Source organism: Macrobrachium nipponense, chromosome 7, assembly GCF_015104395.2.
Source record: "Macrobrachium nipponense isolate FS-2020 chromosome 7, ASM1510439v2, whole genome shotgun sequence".
Classification (NCBI taxonomy): domain Eukaryota; kingdom Metazoa; phylum Arthropoda; class Malacostraca; order Decapoda; family Palaemonidae; genus Macrobrachium; species Macrobrachium nipponense.
This window is the reverse complement of record NC_061109.1, coordinates 41,737,347-41,753,980: the sequence shown is the minus strand read 5'-3', so window position 1 is coordinate 41,753,980 and position 16,634 is coordinate 41,737,347. Positions and strand designations below refer to the sequence as shown.

At 40.2% G+C, this 16,634-nt stretch overlaps 1 protein-coding gene across 2 annotated transcripts in view; it reads right to left on the bottom strand.

The window, feature by feature from the left end:
• The window catches only part of LOC135217513 (U11/U12 small nuclear ribonucleoprotein 48 kDa protein-like), a 251,591-nt gene that overhangs the window by 47,470 nt on the left and 187,487 nt on the right, over positions 1-16,634 (bottom strand). Inside the window, exon 2 of one of the 2 annotated variants that reach the window (XM_064253468.1) lies at positions 2,294-2,396. The exons of the other annotated variant lie outside the window; for it this stretch is intronic. Coding sequence (XP_064109538.1) covers positions 2,294-2,396 — 103 coding nt within the window. The remainder of the gene's footprint in view (positions 1-2,293; positions 2,397-16,634) is intronic. 2 annotated transcript variants of the gene reach the window in all.

Here is a 16,634-nt window from a genome sequence, read left to right as displayed (position 1 = left end):
AGTAATAAGTGGTACGAGCACCAACCTGAAGGAGTGATAGAAAACGATCAGGCAAAGATCCTCTGGGACTATGGTATCAGAACGGATAGGGTGATACGTGCAAACAGACCAGACGTGACGTTGAATGACAAAGTCAAGAAGAAAGTATCACTCATTGATGTTGCAATACCATGGGACACCAGAGTTGAAGAGAAAGAGAGGGAAAAAATGGATAAGTATCAAGATCTGAAAATAGAAATAAGAAGGATATGGGATATACCAGTGGAAATCGTACCCATAATCATAGGAGCACTAGGCACGATCCCAAGATCCCTGAAAAGGAATCTAGAAAAACTAGAGGCTGAAGTAGCTCCAGGACTCATGCAGAAGAGTGTGATCCTAGAAACGGCACACATAGTAAGAAAAGTGATGGACTCCTAAGGAGGCAGGATGCAACCCGGAACCCCACACTATAAATACCACCCAGTCGAATTGGAGGACTGTGATAGAGCAAAAAAAAAAAAAAAATAATAATAATAATAAAGCACTACACCCAAGAGCAAATACGGACAGACTATACATAACACGAAAGGAAGGAGGGAGAGGACTACTAAGTATAGAGGACTGTGTCAACATCGAGAACAGAGTACTGGGCAATATATGAAAACCAGTGAAGACGAGTGGCTAAAGAGTGCATGGGAAGAAGGACTAATAAAAGTAGACGAAGAACCAGAAATATACAGAGACAGGAGAATGACAGACAGAACAGAGGACTGGCACAACAAACCAATGCACGGACAATACATGAGACAGACTAAAGAACTAGCCAGCGATGACACATGGCAATGGCTACAGAGGGGAGAGCTAAAGAAGGAAACTGAAGGAATGATAACAGCGGCACAAGATCAGGCCCTAAGAACCAGATATGTTCAAAATACGATAGACGGAAATAACATCTCTCCCATATGTATGAAGTGCAATACGAAAAATGAAACCATAAACCACATAGCAAGCGAATGCCCGTCACTTGCACAGAACCAGTACAAAAAGAGGCATGATTCAGTGGCAAAAGCCCTCCACTGGAGCCTGTGCAAGAAACATCAGCTACCTTGCAGTAATAAGTGGTACGAGCACCAACCTGAGGGAGTGATAGAAAACGATCAGGCAAAGATCCTCTGGGACTATGGTATCAGAACGGATAGGGTGATACGTGCAAACAGACCAGACGTGACGTTGATTGACAAAGTCAAGAAGAAAGTATCACTCATTGATGTCGCAATACCATGGGACACCAGAGTTGAAGAGAAAGAGAGGGAAAAAATGGATAAGTATCAAGATCTGAAAATAGAAATAAGAAGGATATGGGATATACCAGTGGAAATCGTACCCATAATCATAGGAGCACTAGGCACGATCCCAAGATCCCTGAAAAGGAATCTAGAAAAACTAGAGGCTGAAGTAGCCCCAGGACTCATGCAGAGAAACGGCACACATAGTAAGAAAAGTGAGGAGGCAGGATGCAACCTGGAACCCCACACTATAAATACCACCCAGTCGAATTGGAGGACTGTGATAGAGCAACAAAAAAGAAAAAAAAAAAAAAAAAAAAAAATAATAATAATAAGGATATTATGTTCAGAGACTGGAAAATGGACCAAGTTGATTTGGACAGAGGAGAATGGTATCATGTATACGTATATGGGAATGTCAGAACACCAATTGGAGGATGGGTCCATAACAACATGCTAAGAAAGGAATATACAGACGGGCTAGATAGGGAATTATGGCAGCAACTGAACAAGACGGAAACGAGTGGAAAGAACTTATATGATATTTAAAGCTATAAAATAACTGCATAAAGAGTAAAATGGTAGCCAAAGCATCTCTAACATTACAAGACTTCTGTATGGGGACCAATCCTTTATTCAAAGGTTAAAGAATGAATTGTGCTCTTGACCACAGCTTCTTTGGTTAGGCAATACACGTACCCAACCCTTGCCTTCATTGATCTTCTATGTCTGAATTCCTAGAAAATCTCTGTTAAATTATCATGAGCTAGATAAATGGGTTCCACAGCAACAATCATTCAAATTTTCACAAAAATCCCCCCAAAATTTATCCTCTTGAGGGGCTTACTGTATGAATAAATTTACAAAGTTCTAAAATAAAAAACCATTTTACCCTTGAGCAAGAAATTTTGTTAACACAGACATGAATGATAACATTAATTCCTCTTAATTTTACCAACTATGGTTACAGTACAACATAGAGTACTAGCTTTTATGCCTGCTATTCACAAACTATACACACTTACCAATAACAACCCCAAACTGGGAGGATGAAGATAAACATGGTAGCAAAGGTTCTTCACTGTATGCGTTATCTTCCTCCTTACTGAAAACTCCATGTTTTGAATTCTAAGTGATAGAAAAAAGGGTTTAAATCAGCTCACAAATAATTTCAGGTTGTTTTAAATGGGAAAATGCATAAAATCAATGTAAACATCAATGTGAACCAACATGAAAATCTTTCACAAAACTGTTTCTTTGGGTTAATATTTAATGCTCAAGATTTTAATGTTATCACATGACTTTCAGACAAATATGTACATTGCAGGCACTATAAACTAAACCAACAGCCACGGCTAAATTACAAACAATAGCCTGTGTTAACATTTCCTGTAAGTGTTATCATTTCTATTATATATAGGTATGAGTCTAGTCTGACTGAGAAATCCTATAGTATTTTTCAGCGTTTCTTTTTTACATACAAACCCTGACTGTACACAGCCCTAAATATGTTTACACAGGACCTAATGCCTACAGTGCACTGCTCGAGGTGCACTGATGGCTCTACTCCCCTACTGGGAGTGTTACAGTATAGAGTGGGAAAGTTTTACATCATCCTTTACTGTGGACCCTCATGAATATTATTCTTTTTGCAGAGGATGGATGTGCATTGTTGAATTGCTCTGTGAAGGTGTGGTGCAAATAACAAAATATTAAGGTTATTGAGGTATAATTCTAGGTTTTGTGTTTATTAGTATTGCACGATAGTGTTAGTGTATATTCATAAAATAAGTAAATGTTCAGTGTACAGCAAAGCAAAGCACTGGGAAAACTGCAGATGCTGAGAGGTTGGCAACTGTAGTCTTGATGGTGGAAAGAATGAAGGGGAATTGGCTGTTGGGCTTGAGACCTTGCTGGTACAGGTTCCAGATGGCTAGTGCTGCCAAGCTGATTCTTCGTTGTCATCGAAAACCACAGTTGACAATGGAGGTGTAGTTAGGTCTTGGTGGTGAAAACTGAATTTGTAGGTAAGGTTAAAGTGTGTTTTGCCGTGGTGTTTGTGCAGTGTTTGTTTATGTTCGTCCTGTGTTGTGTTTTAGCTATGATTGTCTTGTAGTATTTCTTTATATTTGTCCTGTGTTGTGTTTTAGCTATGATTATCTGCTGCTATGGCATTTTGTCCATTGTATGTGTGTGGTAACTATTGTTCTCATCAAGTGTAAGCTGCAGTTGTGGAGACTCTGAACCTACTCAACTTGGCTAGAGATTGTAAGGTGAGTTCTCCATACATTTATATTTAAACCACAGAAGGTATGGCAGGAAGTGGAGAAAGGCTAAAAGTTACCTACTGCCATAGTGTGGGGTCTGTGGTGATGGTGGAGGGTTGGGAACCTGGCTGACGTTCACCCGAGGCTGTTCGACACTCCCTAGGGGAGAACATCATACTCTGGATGGCTGTTTCTGCCCCACCGAGGTGAGAGGCATCGTGGCGAGAGTGGCAGGTAGAAGGGAGAAAGTATTAAGAATGGGACGAAAAATGAAATAAGAGGATAAACTACTCAGGAGAGACTAATCTCCCCGCAGCTATGGTAGAAAATTTCTAGGGCTTGAATGTTCTACAATAGTGGCGTTTAAAAACTAGAGAAGATTTCCAACCCGTAAACTTCTTAAGATCATCAAAATTCATGTTTTGAAAATAGTTAATTGATGTGGCTACCGCCCGAATGCCATGAGCATGTGGGAAAGATTCTGGGTTAGCCCATTTTATGAAGTAGAGTATTTGCTGTCTAAAACCCTATATGGAGATAGTACCTCCTTGCTCTCTGATAAATAAGGGACCGGAGGATCGTGAGGAGGACCTAGCTAAAAATTACTTAAGAGTCACTACAGGATACAGAGACGTATCCTGAGGTAAAGGTATAATCTTCCAAGGAAACCATCTATTTTGAGGGTCTTCATTCTTAGCTAGGAAACTCCTGTCCGGAGAGCGCAGTACTTCTCCTGACGGGAGGAAATCTATGTTCTCAGGATTACGGGAGAGAGCTGCTAATTCTGATATTCTGGCACCTGAGGCCATGGCTGTAAGAAACAAGGTTTTTCTCATCTGAGAAATGTAAGAGCAGGATTCATTATTGGTGTCCGAGGCTAGTTTCAAAACATCGTTTAAAAACCAGGTGTCTTTTTGTGGATGGGCTGTAGGTCTAAGCCGTGCACAAGCATTTGGAATGGACAAAAAATAAGAATCTGCTAGATTTATGTTAAATCTGACCTGAAAATTCTTTTTCAGGGCCAACTTAATTGTTGTAATAGTACTAGCGGTTAGGCCTTTTTCAAACAAAGTTCTAAAGAATGAAATGGCCAGGTTAGGGGTCATCTGAAGAATGTCTGAATTCTTTAAGAAGTCCGCTAAATTCTTAACAGCTGAATCGCACTGCCCAAGCGTTGAATCCCTCTTGTCAGATTCTATGAATATGACGTTATCCGGATCAATATATTTGCATCTCTATGAGCCGCAAACTTCATGAAGTCCACAAAGTTAGGGTTTGTAGCATTCCTGAGGAAGCTGACACAGTCCATGCTTGAACCACCCGTGTCAACTTCGGATGAGGGATCCGTCTGGGAGTTTCAGCTCTAGCAGGAGCGGAAACCAGTTGCTTTTGGGCCAGTTGGGTATTACTAGAGCTACTTGTCCTTTGAAGGAGTGTAGTTTGTGTAGTACCCTCATCAGAAGATTCACTGAAGGGAACAGATAAATCTTCTGCCAGAGGTTCCAGTCTAGTGCTAATGCGTCTATGGCATAAGCCTGAGGGTCCAGGTTGGGGGCTATATAACAAGGAAGTTTGTGATTGGTGCTTGTCGCAAACAGATCCACCTGGAGACCTGGAACCAGTCTGGATATCCACCAAAACGAAGTCATGTCTAGGGACCATTCCGACTCTACTGGTTTGATCCTGGATAAAGCGTCCGCTATAACATTTCTCACTCCAGCCAGATGTGTTGCTGACAGGAACCAGTTCCTTTTTGCTGGTAAGGTAAAGATTGTTACTAGAACATGATTCAGTTTGGGTGACTTGGATCCCCCTCTGTTTATGCAGTGGACTACTGCTGCGTTGTCTGAGACTATCCTCACATGACTTTTCTTGTGAGGGGACAATCGCTTCAAGGTTAGAAACACTGCCATTGCTTCCAACACATTTACAGTAGTACCTCGAGATACGAAAGGCTCAACTTACGAAAAATCCAAGTTACGAAAGCCAATACGAAAAATTTTACTGCTCTACATACGAAAAGTTTTCAAGACACGAAAGGTTGTTGCTGTAAAGTCCCGAGATTCGCCCGGACCACCGAGAACAATTTTAAAACTCCCGCGCCGCCAACTGAGTAAACTCGCCACCATCCTCCCGCTCTCCCATTGGTTCCTGATGCTAGTCACCCCATAAGGTCCTGCTCTCCTATTGGTCAGCATCTACCCCTTGTGCTTTAAGTATTCTATTGGTAAAAGGTTGCTGTAAATTGAAAAACTTATTCATGCAATACATTTAATAAAAAAAAAAACATTAGGTAAAGATAGAATAACGAATAGAAATGAATGGTTATCATACTGTTTGGTAGTTTCAGTAGTTGAAGAGAGATAATGAAAATTTATGGCTTACTGTGTAAAAGTGATTGCTTGGCGATCGTTCGATACTAGTAAGTGCTGGATGTAAACAGACGTTTGGAAGCTTTTTTTTGTTTGTTTGTTTATTATAGTTAATGGTTACTTAATAATTATTTGAAATGAGTACATGCAATACATTTAATAAAAAAATTGTGAATTAGATATCAGAAAATATAAAATAAATCAGTCTGCCAACAAATAGGTATTTTTTAGAATTCTTCTTCTGTTTTATTATCACGTTACGTATTAAGTATGTTTTCATTACAGCTGTCAGTAACTCGGTATCTCCATTAGGTAAAGATAGAATAAAGAATAGAAATGAATGGTTATTATACTGTTTGGTGGTTTCATTAGTTGAAGAGAGATATTAATGACAATTTATGGCTTACTGTGTGCTAGGAAAAATGATTGCTTGGTGCTCGTTCGATACTCGTAAGAATGTAAACAATCGATTGGAAAGGTTTGATTTTTCTTGTTTGTGTATTTATAGTTAATGATTAAAAATTAATAATTATTTGAAATGAGTACATACTGATTATTTATACATTTTATATTCTAAGCTTTTAGCTCTTAGGTTTAGATGTCAGAATCATAGACTAGGCTACAGTAGCAACCGCTAACATAGGCTAGGCTTATTGCTAAGGGACATATGCTAAAGTCCTAATATTATGCAGTAAAAATGGGGTTGAACATTACATGCAGTTGAATATTACTCAAGTATGTACAGTATTTTGCCTTTTTGGAGACAAATTTCTTCCGTCGTAACCCTAGAACATGTGTTTTAGGCCTGGAAATATAATTTACTGGGGTGTTTTTGGAGGGCTTGGAACAGATTAGCCATTTTACATGTAAAATGTGTTCCAAGATACGAAAAACTCATAATACGAAGGCCGTCTCGGAACGGATTAATTTCGTATCTCGAGGTACCACTGTACTATATGGAAATTTTTCATGCTGAGGGACAAGGTCCCTTGGAACATATGGTGTTGGGAGTATCCCCCCCAACCACTGAGTGATGCGTCTGTATGAATCGTCACTTGCGGAGGGGGAAATTGCATAGGAACTGCTTTGGTAAGGTTCTTGGACTTCGTCCAAGGAAGAAGTTTCTTTACCAATAGAGGGGGAATCGTTGAGACTTTGTCTCTTAGATGTATATTGGCTCTCTTCCTCCAAACACGATTGATGTCTTTGAGTTTGGCTTTCAATAGGACGTCTGTTACCGAGGCAAATTGGAGTAAGCCGAGGATTCTTTCTAAAGATCGTCATGATATCTTTATGTTCCTGATGAAATGTTTTGTCGCTGAAGCTATCTCCTTGACCTTCTTGGTTGGGAGGGATAGCTTGTGGTCCTGCAGGTCCCAATGAATACCCAGCCATTCGAACTGGGTTGCTGGTTGCAGTCGGGATTTCTTCAGATTCAACTGAAAGCCTAGACTCTGCCGAAACCGAATTACTTTGGTTGTTGCTCTGCTTCTACTGTGCTTTCCCAAATGAGCCAGTCGTCTAGGGAGGCTACCAGCATTATTCCTTGGTTCCTGAGTTCTTGTAATACTGTCTCTCCTAGTTTTGTAAATATCCTGGGTGCAATGTTGAGGCCGAAAGGCATCACCTTGAATGCATAGGATTTTGTGCCTAGGCGGAAGCCTAGGTACGGAGAGAAGTTTCTTACTATTGGAACATGATAATAGGCGTCTGTAAGATCTATAGAGGTGGTGACGGCCCCACGGGGAAGTAAGGTCCGCACCTGAGAGACAGTCAGCATATGGAACTTGTCGCAAAGAATGTAATAATTCAGTTTGGACAAGTCCAGAATTACTCTCATTTTGGAAGAATTCTTCTTTGAAACAGTAAACAGACGTCCCTGGAATTTCAGGCTTTTTACTCTCTTTATAGCCTTTTTCTGTAGGAGATCTTTTGTGTATTCTTTCAGATCTGGTGTGAGCGTCTGAAGAATTTCACCGGCGGAGGAGGAGACCCCTTTATTCACCTCCAACCCAATCCTTTGGAAACAATACTGTGTGCCCAAGGGCTGAAGGTCCATCGATCTCGGAACCGGTATAGTCTCCCTCCTACCCGGTTCGTCTCACTGGTTGTGTTGGTTTATATCCTCTGCCTCCCCTTGCACCTCTAGCTCTAGGTTCGCCCCGCTGGCGGGACTGACCCCTAGCTTGCCACCACCGGATTGCCTAGCATAACACCAAAATGCTCCGGTGGCTTCGTAAACCGGGCTAAAGGCCGGAGAAGACATCCAAGTTGCCGCATCCATTGATTGCGAGCGCTGTGGAGCTGGTACTAACATGAACTGTTGTGGCGGAGGTGCTTTGGACGTCGAGGGTTTCGACGCCTGGGCCTTGAGAAGGTGTTGCTGGCCTTGAGAAGCTTTGTACAGAGCATAGTACTTCTGCTTCTTCTTTGGCTTTTGGTGCTTTGTCGTTGGTTCGAACTTCTGTTTTGATAGAAGTCCCCAACAAACTCGGAGGCTCTGGTTTGTCCTAGAGGCCTCCTGTAGTACCTTATCTACTTCCACCTGGGAAAAAGATTCTTTCCCCAGAATGAGGACTTAATCAGTCTATTAGGCTCATGCCTAATAGATGCCTCAGCCAACACATATTTCCTGCAGGTTCTCGTGGCTGCAGTAAATTCATGAAGGTCCAACTGAAAAGTCTGCAATAGACTTTTCGTTAGTAACTTGAAGATCTGCTCTTCCCTATTGAAGGAGGCCACCAACTCTAGTGAAATCACCACGTTGATGGACCTAGCCAACCTCGATCTTGCCTCAAACTCCGCTTTCAGCAAGTTTTCTGGCAGTCTAGGAAGTCTGTCTGAAAACAGAGCAGAGGCACAGTCAGGGTCTAACTTCCCGACCGTAAAGGTCGACAGAGCATCATGCCAGAATTCCCTAGTGGCTGGTATGAGGAGGGAGGTAGCATCCGTTTCCCTTAGGAGTGTCATAGGGAGATCTTCATACGCCGCTTGGAGCGTTAGCTCCGCGCTCTTGTCCGTAAACGGAGAAGGGACTCCTTGGGGTGTCGTGAAAATAGTATAAGACCCCTTTTGTGGTGCCAATTTAGTATTGATACATCCCCATTCGGTCAATGTGCGAACCCAGACAGCTTGGGCTTGTTCCTTCGGAAAAATAACTGTTTCCTTGGGAACTATATCCATCCTGACCGACGCGTTCTCCGTGAATCGGACAAAACCATTGAAGGGGAACTGCAGGTCTTTTGGGTGGAACTCAAAATCCGATAGCGGTCGAGTACCCAGTTCCTCCATGGTTAAAGTGCCATCCAGGTAGGGAGCATGGAGGGCGCACCGCCAAGGGTTGCTCTTATCGAACGGCGGAAGTTTCGAGGCATCCGGAACTGCCGGCGGAGCCGCTGGAGTTCCGGAGTGGAGCAGGCCTGCAATCATGTCTTTAATGGGCCTGAGCTGCTCCGCCACGATCTCTGACACGGTCTGAGTGTCTGGAGCAGAGGCCGGCGTTAGAGAATACATTCTATGATCGAGTCTCTCGTCCACCGCGTCTCTGATTTTGGACAAAAGCTTGTCCGCCAGAAGGTCATGTTGATAATCAAGCTCCGTTGCCTTTGTCTTAGCGGCTTACTCCTCTGTCCTTTGGTAGGAGGAGGAACCTTGGCAGCAAGCGACGAATCTGACTAAGTCGAGGGCCTAAAGGCCGGTGACAACGCTGTCGCTGCCGACGGAGTTGATTTCGAAGCCTTGGATAATGACTTCGATGCCTTTAAGGTCTTAACCTTGGGTCGGACTGACCTAGATCCTTCCCAAGGTGAAGGAATAGACTTATCAAAGCCCAGGAATGAAGATGAAGAAGAAGGGGTAGGAGAAATAAAAGTGGCCGTCGTAACGTCTTCGCCACTTATCTGCTCATCCATCGGTTCCAGATGGATGTCCAGCGCTGCCACCTCTCCCGTTAACTGCTGCTCCTCTGGGGGCGGAACCATCGCAGCTCGGATGGCTTCCATGATGGGGGCAGCCACGGCCTTCTCCACCGATGCCGACAGAGAAGCAGGGAACAGACGGGATCTTAGGTTGCAATCTAGCACGTATGGGCAACCTTGTGGAGTGTTCCGGTTGAACCCGGAAACCCACTGCCTCAGGTTTGCCTTGGCAGTCTTCAGGCTCTCCTCCTCCATCTGGGATGAGGTGGTATTTTGAGTCTTATTGGCTAGATCTTAAACTAGGTCTGTGCCAATATAAATGAGGAACTTATCTAGAAACCATGCACATATAAATGTAGCTTCAAAGCTTACTTCCTCGTTCAAAAATACTGAGACCAGCTCAAAGCAGAGAGAGCAGGACTCTGAAAACCAGACCAAAGGGGTCTGGCCCTCCACAGCCATAAAGGAAATGGCACAATGGGCGTGCGACCGGCAGACGTCAAGGCCCACCGGATCGCTGAAGTAAGCCGGACACCTTTGGAAGGCGCAGCGGGCTTTCTGTAATATAATATTTTCAATAAGTACTTATTCTCCTTAGGGGAGATACTTATCTAAACTTAAGTCTAATGGGGCATGCAACTTGTCTTAGCATGGCATGATTGTGGATAGGCCTGCTGGAGCTAGCCACCACAGTTATTAGGAGAGAGTGTACTGTATCTCATATATATACAGTGGTCCCCCCGTATTCGCAGGGGATGCGTACCAGACCCCCCGTGAATAGTTAGAACCCGTGAATGTTTGGAACCCCTATAAAAATGCTAAAAATAGTCTATTTTGTTAGTTAAAACTCAAGAAAAACCAACTAAAAATTTTCATACACGGTTTTTTTTATAGTTTTATCACATAAAGTGCATTTTATGATGAAATTCATCAAAAATACCAGGAATTTGTGGATATTTACCATAGAAAAATAGTGCGAATGCGCGAATTTTCCGCGAATAATGCAGGGAAACGTTCCCGAGAGAAATCCGCGAATGTGTGAGTCCGCGAATCTGGAGAACGCGAATATGGGAGGTCCACTGTATATGTAAATCCGAGAAGATCAAGGATGCTCTATCTTTCCCATGCACACCAGAGGGCACCGGAGCTAATTGATATGAGATACAAACAATGACAAGGTAGCAAATAAATTTGTTCCCAATGAATCTCCGGTGGGGGTTAGACCACCGGAGCAAACAGGGTTGGAGCCAAGAACGAGTACCATATCAATTAACCGAGGAGCCCGTCGAGGGGAGGTGTCTCCCAGCCGACATAAGCACCACCGGAGCTTGAATGAGAGATGAACAACAACTCTTATTACAAAATAAAGGAATTAGAAATAACTTCCCTAATACGATCTCTTAAAGCCGACGGAGTTCTCCAACAGCGGAGCTCTGGTAACGGAGCTCCTGTTAAGTAATTACTATCGTATTACCTACCCCTCGGCCCTGTTCCTTGTCTCCCCTGAGCAGTAGCGGGGAAGGAGGGGAGGGGCTATAAGGGAGGATGGAGGGGAAGGAGATGAGAGTGAGGGGGGAAGGGGTGGATTAGCAAATGGCGGTCCTTTAAAGACTGGCTATAGACGCGATCACCCATGGCCCACCTGCCGATTACGAGTATCGTTGACCAATAGGGAGACAAATCATCTAAAAGATGATGTGGCTTAGTTACCAACAAGGCAGGACACCTATGACCAATTAGATCCATTCGAAAATGGCATTGTCGGGGAATTTAGATGCCAACTGGCTTCCCTGGACAAGATGGTCATTAACTGGTAACGTAGCGCTGCTACCCCGTGGGTCACTATGATACTTTCGCTATCGGCCGAGGGCCACGTAAACTGATGTACATAGGCTAGCCTATGTCATATAATATGGTATATCGAACAGGCTATAATAGCATAATAACTACCTTGAACCTAACACTTTTGTAATTGAGAGCCTATTCAGGTTTCGTTGACCTTGAACCAGCGTGTATAAGGATTGAGCCTATGCTACATTGGGCCTTTAGACAAAGCCTATGTAAGTACTTAATAAGGCATACTGAAGAAAGAGGGGGAATATTCCAGCCTCTCTTCAACACTGGAAATTTAGAATTTTATTTCAATATTCCCATGTGAACCTTAAAACGCTACTCTCATATAAAGGGTTAGCTAATAAAAACCCTCTTACGACTATACATGCATAAATGATATAGGCTAGTCACTAAATCAAAAATAAAGCGAGCGAGAGAGAGAGAGAGAGAGAGAGGCCTAATTAAGCCTCATGAAGACGGAAAAAAGAAGTATTTATTCCTTCTCATATCTCCAAAAGTCGGGATATGTGTACTTTTATTCTAACATTATTAACACTGGTTGTGTAGAAACTCTCTTTCTCGCTTTGTAAAGTGACTATTCTCACTAGATCTAATTGCGGGACTCGGCATTGTTTACATCGCCACCATTACGAGATGCGATCTCGTTATTTCTTAAACCTAAAATCACTTGAGTCTAAGTTTTTTTTAATAAAACAGCGATCTCACAGCATTCCGATCCTAGCAAAAATATCATTAATGGCATGTGAAGAGCGACACAGCAATAATCACTAAATAAGTATCTAGATAGCTAGATCACAACACAGCAATGCTTTGAGTACGCTCTCGGATGGCTGAACATGGCCGTCACCCCGCGCTCATATTAAAAACGATTACGCGGGTTTATACCAAATTTCTTTAACTTTTCTTATTGAAAACAGAAATTGGGGTACTTAACATAGGTGTAGGTGACAATTTGAGCCTCAGCCATCCAAATTCTTGTGAGAAAGTACGCACAATTCAAAAAGCGTTTTGCACTCAAAAGTCCAAAAAGAAGGATGTCAGATGGCGCTAGCATCGGGTGGTGGCGGGGTGGTCCAAGACGGTGTAGTTGAGACCGCTGTTACGGCGCACCCCACATATGTATGTTGATGAAGGAATAATCTAAATGGAAGACGACCTGTGAATAGTGGCTTTCACACGCCCTTTCTTTATACACGACGCCCTTAGGGTGCTCGCGCGAGGGTAGTAACCTCTGCATACCAATGCTAAAACTTTCTCTGGTATATTTGGAAACTATTTATATCAGAAAAGTAGCAAGAAGGACCTTTTCACCGGCGAACACAGGTCGACCCAGAAAATACATTTTTATAATACAAAAATGATTTACTAATTTTCAAATATTAATTTTGATTAATAGTGTATTAGTAAGTTTACTAAGTTGAAATGATATCACTTAATAAAAATAATAATTCTCTCTCTCTCTCTCTCTCTCTCTCTCTCTCTCTCTCTCTCTCTCTCTCTCTCTCTCTCTCTCTACCACAAAGATGTATGTTTTTTTGTATGATAAGTAAATGATTTACTATTTTCAAATATTAATATTAATTTACACAGCAATAATATGCAGTGGTACCTCGAGATACGAAATTAATCTGTTCCGAGACGGCCTTCGTATTATGAGTTTTTCGTATCTTGGAACACATTTTACATGTAAAATGGCTAATCTGTTCCAAGCCCTCCAAAAACACCCCAGTAAATTATATTTCCAGGCCTAAAACACATGTTCTAGGGTTACGACACCGATCCGACGGAAGAAATATGACTCCAAAAAGGCAAAATACTGTACATACTTGAGTAATATTCAACTGCATGTCATGTTCAACCCCATTTTTACTACATATATTAGGACTTTAGCATATGTCCCTTAGCAATAAGCCTAGCCTATGTTAGCGGTTGCTACTGTAGCCTAGTCTATGATTCTGACATCTAAACCTAAGAGCTAAAAGCTTAGAATATAAAATGTATAAATAATCAGTATGTACTCATTTCAAATAATTATTAATTAATCATTAACTATAATACACAAACAAAGAAAAAACAAACCTTCCAATCGATTGTTTACATTCTTACGAGTATCGAACGAGCGCCAAGCAATCATTTTTCCTAGCACACAGTAAGCCATAAATTATCATTAATATCTCTCTTCAACTAATGAAACCACCAAACAGTATAATAACCATTCATTTCTATTCTTTATTCTCTATCTTACCTAATGGAGATACCGAGTTTACTGACAGCTGTAATGAAACATACGTAATACGTAACGTAATAATAAAACAGAAGAAGAATTCTAAAAAATACCTATTTGTTGGCAGACTGATTTATTTTATATTTTCTGATATCTAATTCACAATATTTTTATTAAATGTATTGCATGTACTCATTTCAAATAATTATTAAGTAACCATTAACTATAATAAACAAACAAACAAAAAAAAGCTTCCAAACATCTGTTTACATCCAGCACTTACTAGTATCGAACGATCGCCAAGCAATCACTTTTACACAGTAAGCCATAAATTTTCATTATCTCTCTTCAACTACTGAAACTACCAAACAGTATGATAACCATTCATTTCTATTCTTTATTCTATCTTTACCTAATGTTTTTTTTTTATTAAATGTATTGCATGTATAAGTTTTTCAATTTACAGCAACCTTTTACAATAGAATACTTAAAGCACAAGGGGTAGATGCTGACCAATAGGAGAGCAGGACCTTATGGGGTGACTAGCATCAGGAACCAATGGGAGAGCGGGAGGATGGTGGCGAGTTTACTCAGTTGGCGGCGCGGGAGTTTTAAAATTGTTCTCGGTGGTCCGGGCAAATCTCGGGACTTTACAGCAACAACCTTTCGTATCTTGAAAACTTTTCGTATGTAGGAGCAGTAAAATTTTTCGCATTGGCTTTCATATCTCGAGTTTTTCGTAGGTAGAGCCTTTCGTATCTCGAGGTACTACTGTAAATTCATTAAAGAAAATACCATAGTGAATTAGTAAGATTTTAGCTTATATATTTAAAAAATTATGGAAGAATGAAGGAAATCCCAGTCTTCTTTCAGTGACCTTTCTCTAACTCCAGGTACTAAAACTGTCAGATATATCAAGTTCTGTGACAGCCAGGAGGGGGAAGAGCTGCTGTGTTTGCAATCAAGTGCTCATGAATTTCCCCCCCCCCCACCCTCTCTCTCTCTCTCTCTTCTCTCTCTCTCTCTCTCTCATTTACTGAGACTCGAGATTTTTTATGTGCTTGTACTATTTGTTTTTTAATTTACTTTCAATAAATAATAATAATAATAATAATAATAATAATAATAATAATAATAATAATAATAATAATATAATAACTGTAATTACAAAATTCATACGTGATAGTATTTTAAAGAAATACAATACTAATCTATCCATGTCACTTTTAATTAAGGTTAACTCTCTCTCTCGCCTCTCTCTCTCTCTCTCCTCTCTCTATCTCTCTCTTCTTCTCTCTCTTTTTTTGCCACACAAGATAATAATGTGTCATAGTGGTAACTCCCTCCTCTCTTTTCGCTGGAAGCGTTATAAATATTTTTTAAGAGAACAGAGAGAGATAAACACTCTCTCTCTCTTTTTTTTACCGAGATGAAAGAATTTTTATGGTACTAGTATGTAAAATGTTTATTGATAATTTCAGTTATTTAATAATAATAATAATAATAATAATAATAATAATAATAATAATAATAATAATAATAATATATAATAATAATAATAATAATAATAATAATAATAATAATAACAAAACTGTAATTACAAATTCATAATGGTCGTATTTTAAAGAGATAAAAATGACCTTTCCGTTTTCACTTGTAAGGATAATTCCTTCTATTATTATTATTATTATTATTATTATTATTATTATTATTATTATTATTATTATATAATAATAATAATAATAATAATAATAATAGAAGTAGTAATAATACGATAAACTAATTTCCAAAGAAAATGCTTCCCTTTGTCTTTTCTGTATCAATTTCCCTACCCTCATAACTCCAGTGACACTCGTGCTGAGAAAAGTAACAATGCCATACAATGGTCAACGAATTTTAATGGTTTTATGTAACTCTCTCTCTCTCTCCTCTCTTCTCTCTCTCTCTCTTGTATTTAATGAAAATATACAGTAATTTGTGAATACACAGTGTTGCACATGAAAAAAGTAAATTAGTGATAATTTTAGAGATACGACCCAAAGAAAAAATTGCAAATTAGTGAAATTTTCCCTGTGGACACGTTTTTAACAACGTCGTTCCGGCTTACGACGATTTTCGGGTTACGACGCGTCTTAAGAACGGAACCCCCGTCGTGACCCGGGGACTGCCTGTATATATTATGTATATATTATATGTATATATATATATATATATAATATATATATATATATATATATTATATATATATATATATATATAAAATTTATATTATAATATATATATATGTATATATTATATATATATACGTATATACATATATATGTGTGTGTGTGTGTGTGTGTGTATACAGTAGTACCTCAAGATACAAAATTAATCCATTCCGAGGCGCCCTTCGTATCATGAGTTTTTCGTATCTTGGACCGCATTTTACATGTGAAATGGCTAATCCGTTCCAAGCCCTCCAAAAACACCCCAGTAAATTTCGTAATAAAGCTAAATTGACCTATAAACAATGAAATACTACAACAATTTGGACCATTCAATACCTAACTTAATACATAATGCTAATTACCTGTAAATAAAGTGTATTAGTGTACATAGTATACAAGAAATACTGTACGTATGTAGTAAAATGTGGAAGCTTACCTTTCGAGTGAGGCTATCTCCGAAAGTGGTGACAGAGGATGAGGACAAACAGCAGATACGTATGTACACTTACCTTTACGAAACAC